General features: G+C 31.9%; 1 protein-coding gene across 1 annotated transcript; it reads right to left on the minus strand.

Moving 5' to 3' along the window:
- Positions 1–12,122: 12,122 nt before the first annotated feature.
- LOC145576249 (uncharacterized) lies at positions 12,123–14,851 on the minus strand. The gene is made up of 2 exons (XM_081634034.1): positions 14,713–14,851; positions 12,123–13,241 (listed from the first exon to the last, which is right to left on the minus strand). Exon 2 carries the CDS (start codon positions 13,025–13,027, stop codon positions 12,308–12,310), a length of 720 nt encoding a protein of 239 aa, XP_081490160.1. The 5' UTR covers positions 13,028–13,241; positions 14,713–14,851; the 3' UTR covers positions 12,123–12,307.
- Between the last annotated feature and the right edge of the window lie 2,478 nt (positions 14,852–17,329).

A 17,329-nucleotide genomic window follows, 5' to 3' on the forward strand; every position in this document is an offset into this window, starting at 1 on the left:
CCAACTTGTTTTAGTATAGCAGTTTGATTTAGTATAGCAGTATAGCTAGATAGGATCTAGTTTTATGCTTGCATGATTGAATATTATTTCAAAATGAAGCTCAGCTACTCCATTACCAATGACCTTTCTATCTATGTGTCCGGTATGTTACAAAATATTCTTAGTGTATCCTGAATTATTCCTGACCAAAGTTAATAAAAAAATAAGCTATTATATACTTGAAGTACTAGTCAATAACTAGCAATGAAATAGCAATTGATCTAATTATTATCAACAAACACAAATTCATACACAAACTTAAATAAAAGTCTCATTTTACATAGCTCAATTTTGACCTAAATCAAAATCAACCTTATCTAATAAATTGACTCATCTTAAAATCTCATTTGTCTAATTTCTATTATAAGTGATAACAATTCTATCATAAAGATGTATTAAACCTAATTGACTTTATATATACATTTGGATATAATTTGGCCTAGGTAAATTTAATTTTCCCGTCAAAAAAAAAAAAAAAAAAATGTAAAATCGAATTACTCAAACATCGCCATAATGCATGAGTCCAATTGAATCTATCTTGAACGTCCGGTGACCATCTCAGATCAAAGACAATATGGTTATACACATTTGACACATTGAAAACTCTAGTGACAATATGGCTTTTTTGTTAAAGAGAATGGGGGGCTACGTTTTTGGTAAAATCAGCTTTATTTTAATATGTTTGAATTGTACATGCTATACATGTACACACAACAATCATTTCTAAAGACCTAATTATGTAGCTAGTGATGAAAAGTACTAGTGTTCCGACATGGAATCAAGGTATCTTCAATAACAATGGTAGTCATCAACTCATGGGGTCTAGGATCTAGGTGAACATAAATACTAACTTCTCTCTCTCTCATTCACTCATTCACACACACTTGTCTTACTATATACTCCCTCCGTTACATATTACTTGCAACAAAGGAGTATTATTTGTAGACATAAAATATTCCTTTGTTGCGAGTAATATGTAAAGGAGGGAGTATACATAATAACCGATTTTAGCATTAAAGGTTCCTCTCTAAAACTTGAAATTTATCTCATAGGTCCACCCAAATCCAAGACCAAGTGACTTAACCTACCATCATTTTTGAAGAAACCTCTGTTCTATGTTTGAAAATCTACGATACATTGATAATTCAAGAGTCTAGAGTATGCTCCATCCTGAATTAATTAGTTGCACCACTTTCCTTATAAAATCATTATATGGACTACTTGAAACTCACACACAGTCTTACAATACGATACATGAAAACCTATTTGAGCAATGGGAGGTCCTCATGACTCAAGACCTACCATCATCATCCTTGAAGACACCTCAATTCCATGCCAAACACAACTAATATTTATCAAAAGAGTCTAGATTATATGTAGTTCTTTCTAGAGGTACTTGTAGTAATTCATGCAATACTATTAAAATTGCGAAATCGAAATGCATTTAGGTTGTGGTGGGTGAGATGATAATGCATCCGCCCCCACAAAATTGCATAAATGAGAAAATTAGGATTGACAAAAATATCAAAATCCCATGAATCTAATTAATTAAGAATGCAAACAAATATTGAATTTTGATAGAGTCGCTCAAACATTGCCCTTTAGAGACAAGAAACACAACCACCAATTAGGCCTCTTTGGCTGTGTCCTTGTGCAAAACTAGGCTTTACATAATTTATTATCTAATTAATTTCAAATGTCGTTATTTGCATGTTATACCACAATTTATGGTCACCTAAGCCAAGTTATATCATGGTTTGAACTTTTTTTGTTTGCATTTGTATGTCCTCTTCTTTATTTTGGCTAATTTATGTATTGAAAGTGAAAAACTGTTAATATAAGTAAATGAGATTTCCTTTTCCGTTTGATGTGCAAAACTATAAAAGATAAAAGTGAAAGTGTAAAACTTTTCACTTATTCCTTGATAATTGGAAAATGACTTCTTGAAAATGCTCCCTCAATAAAATATGAATGAGATAAATGTTTATAAGGATTATTCTAAGATATAGGGACGTCGCAAAATCAACAATGGCAATATAGGGGAGCAAATGTGTAGAGATATAATGTATTCTTTTCTCTTGATTATATTTAACAGATATATATAGATATATGCAAATAGGATCATGTTACTCTATCTTAGCTACCTAATGCTTCCCCACGATTTGTCTCTTGAACTAATGTAAGGTCTTGTTTATTTCAACTTATTTTATATTGAATATCGGAATTGTCCAATTAAATCTCATAACTGCACCCCTGACAGCTGCTAGCTAGGCAGTTTTGATCTTAAATACGTGATTAATAAGTAAGAGTTCACAAATTTAGAAAACTTTACAACATAAACAGGAATCACCATGTCTATCCCATGAATCGGACCCCCTTACGTCCACTTTTGATGAATGATCATCAATTGAAAAACTATGTTGCAATAATGACAAACCTTTTTATATTTGGAAGAACTTGTTAATTAACGGCAAAGAATCCTCAATGTTGTACAAAAATCTGGTTATAAACCATTCAAAAGGCTTGTTAGCAACCTTAAGTTACCCCACAAAAACATGCACTTTTATATTAATAATTTCTTGTAGTTAGTCAATCAAACCACCAACAGGAATGAAAAGCACATTCATACGAGAATTGTGTTAAGGGATGAGCCCACGACCGTTGTTTTGAAAGGTCTTTGATTAATACTCACTAGGGGGGCTACTTAACCTTCCGGATTTGGCTTGACTAATAATTATTCGATGGGGATGGATGCTCATTATTGTATCTTAGAATTGAAATGCATGTCAATTTTAGTCATAAGATGTTGAATAATAATACTCCTCTAATTGTAAATAGATTGATTAAATTCTTTAATCTTCTTTACGAGCAAGAAATATGTATATACGCCACTGTCTACAAACAGACACTTTTAAGTCCTGCAAATGGCGTCATAGGTTATTGATTGATTGAAATTAGCCGTCCGAAAGGTATGTTATGATACCTAAGTCTAATTAGGGTTTTTAGGTCATCCTTTGCATACCATTTTCGATCTATTAAGAGGTATTGAGTATGGAATCATGGAAACCTAAGCTAATGCATTTTTAAAACCCTAAAACTAAAATCAACTTAGGTATTAGAGCAGAGCTCTTTGGAAACTCCTTTGGGGCCAAGTTTGCTCTTTGTGCAAGTGCCCAGTTATCGTGATTTTCCCACATCAACATTCTAGCCACATATATGTCATACGGTCACAACAGTCATTGTATATTTTGAGTCATTTACTTGGGGGGGGGGGGGTTTGATACCAATGCTTGAACCCTGGACCTAGACTTAAGAGGTTTCATTCTCTTACCACTAGTCCACAAGGGAAGCTGGTTTTTTAGTCATTTACTTTAGATGTAATTCTATTCAAAACATATAATTATGCAAGAAAAATGCAAAGGCTCACGTAATGTTCAAGGTCACATAACTTTTATATGTAATTGTCACCATTTTTTTTTTTTATCTCTACATACTTTAATTATATACTTCCTTTTATGATCAATAGTGGTTTATTTTAAATTTTTATTATTTGATAATGTTATTTTGACCATATAAAACGTGTGACTAATTCTAACAGTCAGAAATTATATTGAGTTGGAACCCAGTTGGCAACTAATGTAAGTCCACGTGGCAAAAAGATAATAATAGAAAGATTTGATGGGGGCACAATTGTACGGCTGCCCCTCGTGCAGGTACATAAATACACTATTAAAATGGTAGGTGGGAGCATATTTTTGGTATTACGTATTAGTCCATTAACTTTTTTTCTTTTTCTTTTTCTTTTTGTTTTTTGTTTTTTGTTTTTCGTCGTCAAAAATCGAAAAACAACGGCGGCATTCCGAAACCGCTTATGTGTTGTGTCACATTAGCTGTTATTGCTTCCTATTACGGTGATTACACGGCAATTACTATCTAATGTGCGTGATTAACATGCGCTCCAACGGTTAATTCCACTAAATACATTATCTTCTTATTACTATGTACGTATAATAAGTCACATGTTCAAATTCAATATGGTTATTAAAGAAAGTAGGTTACAATCTTACAGAAGCTCACTTTGATTTTAAGTTGTTCTGACTGTTTATGGAAGTTTGGTGTTTCATTTGTATTCTTAACTGTTTAGGAATGTATCATTTTTCAAGCCATTCAACAGAAACAAAAATCATCAAGCTATGGTTTTGAATCTTTTCCATATCATGCTTGTTTTTTTAAGCTAACCTTTTTTTAAATGTTGTTTGCCTATTATAAGAAGAGTAATTACATGATTGAATGTGGTCAAGGTGTCACATTATAAGACATAGATAGTTAAATTAAGTGTACAAGTTGCTACCGTCCCACCAATAAAAACACTAATATATAGTTTGATTTTGAAAAATGGGATAATAGTAGTAATATTGAATGAAAAAATGTAAATTAAAAAAAAAATACAATTGCAAAAACATTTAAATTTTATATTACATATTATATTAATAATTATATACATTTAGGAAGATTGTAGACTTTGTCACTAAAGTAAACGTTTGTGTTATGTCGTGTCATGCTTATAAATGCATCTTTAGGTTAGATACTATCCACAATCCAACATGTTGGATCAATGCTAGTTTGACACCGGTTGTGCCTTGCTTTGGGCTGGCAAACCCTAATACAATCTACATAAGCGACCAAGAGTCCAAGACCATCACCCTTGCCCACTTCCAACGACCACCACGGTCACAACCCTCCATCTCCAAACCACCTTTGCCTCATATATATCATGCATATGTCATTTGAACCTCCTTCGACTACTCACCTTTAACTTCTATAAACCACATGTATCTTGTGTTTGCCCTTATAAAACATTGGTATATCTGGCGGATAATATTACTATAAAGCAGTTCAACTTATTCAAACACTTAGAAACTTTTTACGTGTATATATTTACAACTTGCACTTATCTAATTATTAAGAAGCTAGTTTTATTAAGTACTTCATACAATCTATCATTGTCATAATCATTTGAACTCGTTTCTTTAGATAAACTATAAAAAGCCAGGAAGGAATACAACACCAAAGCATAACTTATCACACCAATACATATGATGTTGCGGTTATAGAAATATGCACACCTATTTGTAGGAAAAATTAATGTTCATTCCCATGGTAATGTTTGTATGCTCCAAATCATCTACGTCAAATATATTCATAATCATACATCCACGACGGATGATATTGGGTGCAAATGAACATTTATGTGAAAAAAACACACAAGCTTGGGGATTAGATTGCATTACTTTGGAACAGTAAGATGTTAACTTAGAAAGAATCATCATTCAATCTTGTGCAACCTACAATTTTTTTTTTTTTTTTTTTTTTTTTTTTTTTTTTTTTAAGTTTGGAGAGCCACAAGGGTGGATGATGAAAATCGATCCTTGGATCACCTGGAACCAGGAGAGGAGCTATAACCACTTGAGCTATCATTCAATCTTGTGCAACCTACATACAAACTATAAATATTCCCTAAACAATCTCTATATGGAGCAAGAAAACTATAATCATATAATTTAAATTGATATGATTCTAGAATAAATAGAAATATTATTGTCAATATGAACACTCATTAATGTTTGTAAAAGTAGGTTTAATATACATTCATTGAACTAAGATGTTTAGGATGCATAGTTATGTTTAAGAGTAATATGTTTATTGTAGTTTAAATTAGTAAGAAATGTATCTTATAGTTGTGTTGCATTAACGATTAAGGACACGAGGAATATACTAATCAATATAATTAAGGACACAAAACGGTCCGTAATTATTTATGCAAAGACTAGGTCTAATCATATCTTATACTGTTTGACAATGAATCACAAAGAACATGCCTTAACTCATAGGGTATGCTAAGTTAATTAGCTGGTAAACATTATGTATATCGAATTTAACTATTAAGTCAATGGTATAATTCATCCCCCCTCCTCAATTAAGACAATGTTGTTAGTTGAAGGTTTATATAATTAATTTGATTCTGGATTATTACAGCTAATTTAGTGATGCATTTTAGTAGGGAGCTAGTAGACCACATTAATTGCGTGAGTACATTATTATTGACTATGAGGCAGTCTCCTAGGTATTGTGTAGGTAACTATATAGTTATGGTATATAGTTTGTGGCTTGTGGGAAATATACACTATATAAAATTGCATGCTTCTGCAAATACATGCATGGTGTATTTGGGTGCATATGCATATTACGCGTTTTTTGACCAAGTAAGAACTGACCTATCTAGTGGAAATTGAAAAGGTTTACATCTTACAACCATAAGCTTATTATGGAATTGAATCTCACAAGAGGTTCTTTAGGGGTTGGGATTATCTACCCCTGCCTCCCATGAAATGATTAATGTGAAGAACAGAAACTAAGTATGCACAAATTACGTGGTTTACAAACCTGCTATCTCTCATAATAGATTTAAGGCATATTATAATACTTCGTAGTTTAACTATCTACGCTCTATGTAGAACAACAGAAGGTCACTACTCTTGTTGCAAAAGTTTTAAATAAGATATTGGGCGGACATCAATTATCATATCGGTACTAAATTTATTATAGTTACACTTATCGTTTTTGCCTGTTTCTTACAGATTTTAACACTTCCATCTTATTTCATATTTGGCAAACTCCTTTACTATTCCTCTCTTATCCCACAAATTTGATCATTTTCACTTATTTTATCTTCCTGATTACCTTTAACTATTCATTCTATTACTCTTTTTCTTTTACTTTTATCATATTTTTCTTACACACAGTCGTCATATTAATTTAAAAATCATATTTTCGAATTTTATAAATTGTGTGCAAGTAGTAAATGTTACTTGATATATCTTTCGAAAACAGGTGATGACACTTAGTTACACTCAACTTGTACATCGCATGAGATATTATATATCTATATCTAGAGTGTTCTAGTAACACTCTACGTACTGATTTACAGTACTAGCTAGTGATAGTTGTTATACGCAAGCAACTATTATTAGTATGCATGGCTGCATGGGGATCTGAGCACCAAATTTTAACAGCAAGAATGTACCTTAGATAACTTTTAGTATAGCAATAGATTAGATAATAATCATACTTCCACTAATTACAACAAAGTTGATTAAACCTAGAAGTGATGATTGTGTGCTTTTTTATGAACCAAAAAGTGCAAGAAAGATTCGTCGATGATTATGTTTTAGTTTTACTAATTAAGCAATATAATTATTATCATATGCTAACGTTTCATACACTATCAATGTGACATGATTGCCATTAAATTACAATTTTATAGGCCCTAGTAATAACGAGATGTTACTATAAAGATTACTATGCCACATTTTTCAAAGGTCTAATTATCTTTTTACATGGACCCTCGATCAAATTGAAGTTGACATTACAAAGATAAGGGGGCCTTATTTTTACTACTATGATCTCATAAAGTGAAAATGATAAAGATGTAACTATTTATTATTGTTTTTATTGGCTAGGCTTCCCCTATATATTTAATTATTTATTTTAAATAATTAATAACGGTATATTAGAAAAAATTTACATTCGTATTCACATTCGAGTGTATAACGTCTTATCAAAACAAATTCAAATGGACAATATAATTGTTGTGACGAAAAGAAAGAGAGTATCTTCTTATACTATACATCAATCAAACTTTAAAATTTCACTCAAAAGTAGTACCTAATAACAAGGCTAATAATAATTAAGGTCTTTGAAACAACACATCGTATCTCAACTCCATGCACATAACATACGTCTAAGCAAAGAAAGCTATGAATAACTCAGACTTAACTACATTAGTAATCATTGTGTTAATAGATGTAATGACTTTTTAGATTTAATTAGTACTTCAATGGTTAAGACATCAATCACCGTTCAAAAGTTTTGTGTGCACAAAGTTTTAGCTTACCATACACTTGATTGTACCTAATTAAGTAACTCTACATATAAGGTTTTTTAATTTAAATTGCTAATTTTTAGCTCAAATAAGCAAATTGATAGAATTCAACTGAGTAGAAATTAAAATAGCATTGGACATTAGGGATGAGAAAGCTATTTCAAAATCTGATATTGATTTTAAATTGGATATTCGATCCACAAATTTCAAGTACCAGATACCAATTTGAATATCAGTTTTGAATATATTTTAGATATCAGATAACAAATATCTAACCAATTATCTGTGGTTTTATGGTTTTTTAACATAAATTTAAAGTGTTGAGAGATGATACTCAAGACCTAGGTGCCCTTGCGGCTCTCTGAAAAAAAAAATAAAGATGTTATAACATTTACGTGCATTTTATGTTAATGTTGATAATAATATAACATTTAATTAAAAAAAAACAAATTTTTAATATCAAAATGTTATAATCAAATGTCCAAAGTTTGTTGAATCAAATACATATTGCTAATTTTAATGGGGTGTGCTAAACGCAACCTAGGTTTACTTAATGCAACCCTTTTTCCCTTATTTTATAACCCTAATAGAAATATAAAGTTTATTTTTTCTCCTCCTCTCTCAACTTGGTAAAACATATTAATAAATTTAAATTTTTTCTCACAAGTGTACCAAATTCGATTTAAAATACTAATTGGGATTGCAATGGATGACAATTTTGACCTAGAAGATCTCATAATTGATGTAAGTTTTTCGTTTTTTTGTTATTATTTTCGAGTACTCTTCGTGTTGAACGAGTGAAATAGGCTGATCTATTTCGGCTAAATTGAACAAAATCGATGCCTCTATTTTGCACATATTTAACATAATAGTATACTCTATTTCGTACACATTGAACAACATAGTATACTCTATTTTGTGCATATTGAACATAATAGTATACTCTATTTCGTATATCTTGAACAATATAGTACACTAAATTTCGTACATATTGAACAAAACAATAAGCATTATTTCATACAAATGTATAGTCTCAAGTTGTATGGTTCTTCAAGTCCTATTAATCGGAGCAGCTGATTTACTAGTATATATGTATACAAATTCATGCTAATATAATAATAAAACTTTACATGGTCCGCAGGGGGGTTGCGGGGCACTCTGCTCCATGACCAAGTGAGCGGTAGCAGGCCGCAGGCAAGCTGCGGCAACACTCACCTAGTCGCGGGCAACTTGTGGTGTGGGTTGTTTCCCCCCTCCCCTCCCAAGTGGAGCAACCAATCAACTTCAATTTCATGATATAAGTGTAGGCTACATGACTTTGTTAGCAATAGGAACAAGAAGCAGGGGATTATTCAAATAAATAAAAGTTAGATATCATGCATAATAGGAACATAAGTGCATAATATATAATTAGATACCATGCATTAAACAATTTCAAGGGATTCATAACAACTAAAATTGGGAACTCAATGCTATAGTATAACAATTTTGAATGACCCATATGAACTAACAATACTTGTTAAGAAATGGTCTATTACGCCCAGTTATACAAAGCAGCCAGAACTGTTATATCCCAATTATACAAAGCAACTACTACTATTACATCCCAATTATACGAAACAAATTCCTCTGTTTTAGCCCAACCATACAAAACAGTCAAATTCATTTCATACCAGTTACACAAAATAGGATAAATTGCATTAGCCAATTTCTCTAATACGGTAATACTACCCAATCCCAATTCGATTTTTGTCAATTGAATGAAAATTTGATCCAAACAAAGATTAAACAACCACAAATAGAATAAAGAGTATACAAAAACCCCAAATTTCATCATACTCGAGCGTTAAAAAAAATCGAAATTAAAACCTAAATTAATTTGTAAAATGGAGCAACAAAAATTATGAGAGATTGTGAAGATTACCTTGGCAACAACAACGAACAATTTGTAGGGAAGATCAAGCAACAAATTTTGTTTGAATAATGATAGCACAAGTACTCAAATTGATTTGAGTATTGAATGAATTTTTTGATTGAAAATTTTGGGGTTTTAGGTTGAATAGAGGAGAACGTAAGAAATCAGAGGGAGTTTGAGAATGAGGGTATATTTGGGTTTTTAGGGGGGTGTACTCAGTAAATGAAGGTTGTATTTAGCCACCATGATTTTAATATCCGACCAGAAATAAGTTTCATCATATAGGATATTTGATGTGTTTAGTCTGTTTACCCCATAGATATTGTTAGCAATCTTAGCATATACAATTAAGGCCCTGTTCAATTCACCTTAAAAAAATTGATATTCATTAAAAATAATTTTACTTCAGTAAGAATAAGTTGAGTTCGGTAACAATAATTTTAGTTAAGTAAAAATCATACTTTAAAGAAGAAATATAATATAAAATCAGTAAAAAATAATTTTACTTCAGCAAAATTAATTTCAGCTCAACAAAATTAGTTTCAATTCAGTAAAATTAATTTCAGTAAAACTAATTTTAGTTCATTAGAAATAATTTCAATTCTATAAAAAATAAGGTGAACTGAATAGGGCCTAAATGTTTAAATGCTTTATGTGCATTGTTAAACTCATAATCTATAGCTTTGTATTCCATATGAAAATATGGTCATCCTTAAAGAGTTAATAATGGTATCAGGGTTTCTAACTGATCCTTCAAACCCTTATATGCTCTTCTAATTCGGCAACCTCTCTCGCCATATGAACCTCCTCCGCAACATCCATTTCCTATCCTCACCGCATTATTAGCTATCTCCACCGTGTTTCACCTAGCCTTGCTTTAAATGTTCTGCTTCTTTAGGCATGTTCATCAGTAGCTTTTAGTGGTTTGACCAAGTCAAATCACTACTTAACAAAAAAGAGTAGTGTTTGGTAATGTAGTGGATAGGGCAGCTTTTAGTGGTGAAAGTAGATTTTATCAAAAGTTAGAAATATTAGATTTTGAAGTTAGAGATAACCGTTGAAAATTTAATCTATAGTTTTAGGAAAAAAAATATTGATTTTTATATGCGGTCAACCAATACTTTACATGTAACATCTACTACCATAGCTAACTGCTACCTTCACAATTATATTTTGCTGAACACGCCCTCGGCTACTACTACAATGCCTCAAAGCAAAAATTGGTAAAATATTAAGGCGGAAGGGATCTGACTTTATGATGGAGACTAACTTGGGCTATGTTACTACAATCTATACAGTTTGACTTACACTAGTTAATGCACTAATTTAAACAAACGATCATCGATCCTTTTGATTGCTATACAGTCAAAGTTAACTTCATAAACAATGTAAAATTACAAAACATGTATAGATAAACAAGAAGAATTGTTAAAAAATTTTAAAAAAAAGAGAGAGAGAGAGAGAGAGAGAGAGAGAGAGAGAGAGAGATGTTAAAGAAGAACAAAGGTAATAAGGAGTAATAACTAACAAAGGTAATAAGGAGTAATAACTAAAATCGGATGGAGAAAATACATTATTGTTTGAGATTATTAATTTATTATGATTTTAAGTTTTGGTCATGAATTTGCTTAATGAGTCCATATCATGACCAAAAAAAATTATAAACAGGGAAAGGGGGGTGCCCAACCTTTAACAATATCATCAATAATTAAAGCACAAAGATACAATTAGTACCAATATAAAGCATGACATATTCATGGATCACTTAGGCATCTTCACCTTAAGGCATTTTCTGGAAATAGCTTTTTAGATCATGATTAACATATTGACCTTGCCAAATTTCAACTTGACTTTGAAACAAAATCAGATTGTCAGCTTTGTCCGATAATGTAGTAATGTTTTAAGGTTGCAAAGTTTCAAATAGTATTTTAAAAAAGCTTTTGGAGGTTCGGACTTTATAAATAGCATTTTCTGTCCCCATTTTATTTATATATACATCCTTATTGTCATTAAATTATAGGATATATAAATAAAAATTATTGAAATTTATAGACTAGATAAGCATCTGAAAAAGTTGCCAACTTTATTAATCCACAAAGTTCAATGTACATATGATGAACAAAAAAACATGGTAAAATCTGAAAAAATGAAAAAGAAATTTGTATAAACATGAGAAAAACCATACATAACAAAATTTCTAAGGCCGTAATACATACTTTCGTAATATGCAGCAAAGAAAAGGCTGGATCTCAATTCAATATATATGCAATTTCTGAGCCATCGATACATACTCGAGATTGGGATGGAGGGTAGTACAGAAGTTCATGTACATAGCTAAATTTCATACAAGAATAGTAAACTAAGAGTTCATATCCAAATTGAAACAATCAGAATAGGGTACTAATATGCGATCAATATATTGTAGAATTTGTAATCCGCACAACGATTCTGGTCATTTTTGATCCACTGAATGTCAAATTATCAGCATCAACTAACTCTCCTCTCTTAAACAACCTTTCTATTTGTCTTGCCTCCTCATCAGTACACTCCTCCACAAGCAAAAGACAAAAACCCTCAACCCTAACTGTCCTTTCCATCTCAGTAATGAACCGGGAGGGAAACAAAGCAACGTCAAATTGAGCAGAGAATGCGAAATCAAAAGCATCATCAAAGAAAGGCAAATAGTAAGGATCAGCACGACTAACAAGTGGAGGTGAGTCAACAAGATCAATGGCTGTAACATCAGACACGCCAATTTGTTGAAGAGCCATTACTTCCTGTCCAGCACCAGCTAAGAGGCAGAGGGACTTGGAAGAGTTAGAGAGGATAGAAAATTTGTGAGAAGGGTTATTCTTCTGGGCATCAATGAAGACACGAGAAAATGACTTTACTTTGTTCAGCCATGCAGAAGTAGACCAGAGGCGATGGTTCTTCTTCTCAAGGGTGGAGAAAGGGCGGGGGTGATGATGAGAATCACAAGTGGAGTGAGGAAATTTGAGAGGGTTGTGAGGCGATAAATGGGGAATACAAGTTTCTGGTGGATGGGTGAGAATGGAAAAAAGGATGACGGTGGCAATAGTAGAAACAATTAGAGATATTCTATTTAGGAAGGCTTGGATATGCAGCTCCATCTAGATTTCTTCTGATTTTCCCTCAAGTCTGGAAAATTTCTGAATGAAGAAACTTTTGCATATCTATCAGAAATATGCCATTTCTTATGTTACTTCCTCATCCAATCATATCCTCCAGGGATGTCCATTGCTCAGCAGCCAATTGTTTTGTCTTTCATACTGTAATCTTGTGCCTTTCTTTCCAATTGCAAGCTTCCTTTGGATATAGAAGCACCTGCATGTCCCCACTGATCTTAATAAACTTCAAAATTTGAATACAAGCATACAATTAAACCCCTATCTGAAAATGGACACATATTACTAAAAGAAAAAATAGTTAAAATCCTGTCACTCATTCCATCACGCGATTTTAGAGGCATCTTAGAAAGCCCAAGCATAAACAATGAGCATTTAATATAAAGTAACAAAACAAACAAGGCATCCTAAAACAGTATGCAACTATTATTTCCAATTAGAGGGAGTTTTTTAAATCAATAAAAACACCCAATATATCCGATACAGATGATATTCCCGTAATCAAATGAATCCTCAGAGAAGTAATAGTTTGCATGATGAGCTTTAACGATCAAGAGAATCATTCCCCCTTCAACACGTGCCTAAGCTCAAACTACATTCAGTGATCCAAGCTTAACTAAGAAGTTGATTCTGAACATGTAGCAAACAGTCTCTCTAAACAGCTTCTTAACAAAGTTTTTTTTTTTAAAAAAAAACGTAGCTTTCATCTTTAGCTCCCCAGACCCTACTTTCACAATTTGCACTAGCTAGTTGTTGTTCATGAAGTTGTATGCACACTTAACTGTATCCAAATTATAGCAACAATAATCAGTCTATACTCTAAACACTCAATAATTTTGTAGTTGCCACTGTAGAAATTATATTTGCAACAAAGATAACAGCAGTGCAACAGCGCCAATAACACATCCCATTAAAGGCAATGTACTGGTGGATAGAGATAATATGATAGTATGATGTATAGTGTGTGATGATAGTTTGAACATAAATTTCAAAAATCTATTTCTAACCACCCAAAAAAGGTTACTTTGAAACATACAGAAATTCACATAGTTTGTATTTCTCCTTAAATATCAGTCTATAAGTTTCTTGATTGATTTAAACTACTCAGCATTACATTATATAATTTGTAAACCAATACAAGTTATATCAATTATAGCCACCCTGAAGAGCATTTAACTCCAAATTTACGCGATCACGGCATCACTCCTTAATTGCATTTTATTGGCAAAATGGCAAGCCCCAATTCCATCCAATGATTCATATAAATGGAGCAATAAATTTCCATCCAAATTATGATGGAACAAACAGAACTATGATTATGATAAAATACAGAGACATGATCATTGATCCCCAATTCATCATCCATTCATCCCCAAATAAAGGCAAATTTAGCATAATCTACTGCAATTACAATCATCCTAAAATACTCTTTTTTCACTCAAATTAATCCCAAAAACTTCCAACTTTTAGCTTAAATTAAACCCTAATCCAACATCAAACTAATAAATAACGTGCGCAAATCTAAATCAATCAATGTACATTCCATGATTAACAATTCATAATTAATATTTGACAGATAATACGTAATTAAAAAGAAACCCCTAAACAATGAATTTTGCGAATCCAATTAAATACTGTAATTAAACTCAGAAAAGACCAAAAAACATTACCTGGATTCGGAAAGAACACAGCACGGCGGCGATGACGGTGGTGATGGACGTAGGTGGGCCCTTAACACGACCAAGATCAAAACCAATGGAAATATGGAATTATCATTTTTTTATTATTATTATTTTTTTTTTTTTTGGGGGGGGGGGGGGGGGGAATCGGATGGCATAAAATTGATGAGTGTAGAAAAGAATTTCTGTATCATGGATTTTATGAAATGATGATTTGATGGACCAAGTTTATTGGATCATCCGGCCCATTTTAGAATCGTATAAATGGGCCGTTTGGTAGCTAAAAAATTTGAATTTGTTTGTTCACTCTTATTAAATCCTGTTACTGTTATTTCACTTTTATAAAATGGACTATGGTGCTTTTATAGTTTGTATTGTGTGTTAAGTCGTTAACGGCTACTCTCTCAATCCTTTTTGTGTTGCAGTTTATTTACAAGAGTTTTTGGGGTCAAATGATGCAAACAATAAGGGATGGAGAGAGTAACATTTTTGGTATGGAGTAGTATTCTTTGAAAATGTTTTTCGTCAAACAAAATGGAGCCTTATATTTGAAGGTAGTATTGTTTGTAGGAAAAGAGTTGTATAGGATTCGCAAATGTTTAAATACTTGTGCAATAAAAGTTGGAAGCTTTAGTTTATGGAGTAAATATGAGTTTTATTATTGTTTGGTCTTGTGAAATATTTTTGAGCCTAAAAGAAATTTGTAAGAAAATGAATTCAAAATTTGGATCCCATTGAATTAAAATTGAACCTGTTTGACCTCAATTGAACTATATCTAGAACTTTGTACATAATAACATACGTAACATAATGTTGAATTGCATTTGAAATAGTTCAGCTCGATTGGACTGTATTTAATACTTTTCATATGATATATTCAATATACAACTCTAATCTTATAAATCCATAATCCAGAGACTTTGAGGCAAGAGTTAGGGAAATTAACCTCAAGGTTCATAATTGATAACGTGTAATTTTTATTTTTTAATTTATATAATTTAAGTTCTTTTCAATTTATTGGTAGGTTAGATTGATGATGTCACCAACTATATATCCATTGAATGCATTTTTTTTTTCCTGTGCTAGATACTTTGATGGGCGTCCAATTAAAGGGTTGTATGATTTTACCACATTTTTTTTTCTATTTTGAGAAAGATAATAAATTAATTTCTAATTCATCAAGTCTATGTGTGCGTTTCACCAAAAATCAAATATGACGACAACTCTATATTGTTTCAACAACCTTATACTGTGAACAAATTTGCAACCCTAACCAACCAGTAACCATTGAGTACAAGTAAGAAAGGAAGACGAAGGAAAGACTAAAAGACAAAAGACGAACTCAATTATTGTAACTAAAATACTACTTGTATGTAATAAGTAACTAATTGAAAATTCATAACATCTTATTTACATGGTGCTACACCAGGATATCAACATTGGCAAACACGAGCAAAATCAACACTCCAAATGTCAATCACGGAACTAAGCTTTATTGTAGGGCGATAAAATATCATCTTTAGGAATTAGGAACGCCAAAACTATCATAACACTAATTTAACATTATTTAATTGGAAAGGTGCACAAATCTAGTAGTTCCACTATCTCAGACTACTATAGAATCATTATTGAACGTGTCTTACCTTTGCAATGCAATTATTGAAATGGAACTCATGATCACTACCAGTACATTAGTCCCCTTAAGTTTATCTTGCCTTTTTTTTCAATCAAAATAAGTAAATTTTGTCCTTTTTTTCAATCAAAATAAGTAAATAAGCGGATAAGTATGAGTGAATTTGAATGAAAAGTTATAAAGACGAGTAAAAAGGGTCAAACTTGTTATTTAAAATATCCCAAAATGAAAAATAAGTCAAACGCGGATTAAAAACAGGTTACTAAGAACATACTCCATGGACAAATCAAGGAAAGGAACAGGCATAAATCTGCAGAAAACCCCAATAAAAGCCAATGTCTAGAACATATATATGTTAATGTTTTACAATTTGGTCACTGTTAGAGATAATATCGGATCACTTTCCTCTCTAATTTAACATGGTATCAAGAGCCTAGGGAGATCCTGGGATGAAAACACGAGAGTTCGTGTAGGAGAATGAGAGAACCTTAAACACGAGAGTTCGTGTGAGAGGAGAGAATGAAAAAACCCTTAATCATGAGAGTTCAATTCGTGTGAGAGGAGAGGATGAAAAACACGAAAGTTCGTGTGAGAGAATGAGAAAAACCTTAAACACGCGAGAACGTGTGAGAGGAGAAGAAAAAATATGACGGGTTCGAAAAGATAGACGTTCTCGTCAGAGTGATTGATGGGTTCGAAAAGAATGGCGTTCTCATCAAGTGAGAGAATAAAATAACCTTAAACACGAGAATTCGTGTAAGATGAGTGATCAAATGCACACATTATTCATTATTTGCGTCCAATATAGTGAGATTGTGAGAGTTCACAATTTTTTTTTTAACTATACGTTATTTTCATAATTAGCGTATAATATTGTGATTGTGTGAGAATTATTGTGAGAGTTCACAAATTATAATTTTTTTTTTTTACCGAGAGATTTGATAAATTCGATGGCGAGGAATTTCGTAACGTGAT

The sequence above is a fragment of the Chenopodium album genome, chromosome 13 (genome assembly GCF_948465745.1).
Source record: "Chenopodium album chromosome 13, dcCheAlbu1.1, whole genome shotgun sequence".
Taxonomy (NCBI): domain Eukaryota; kingdom Viridiplantae; phylum Streptophyta; class Magnoliopsida; order Caryophyllales; family Amaranthaceae; genus Chenopodium; species Chenopodium album.

Excerpts from the sequence above, each read along its gene's own strand:
- LOC145576249 (XM_081634034.1), bottom strand. The coding sequence starts at position 13,027 with ATGGAGCTGCATATCCAAGCCTTCCTAAATAGAATATCTCTAATTGTT.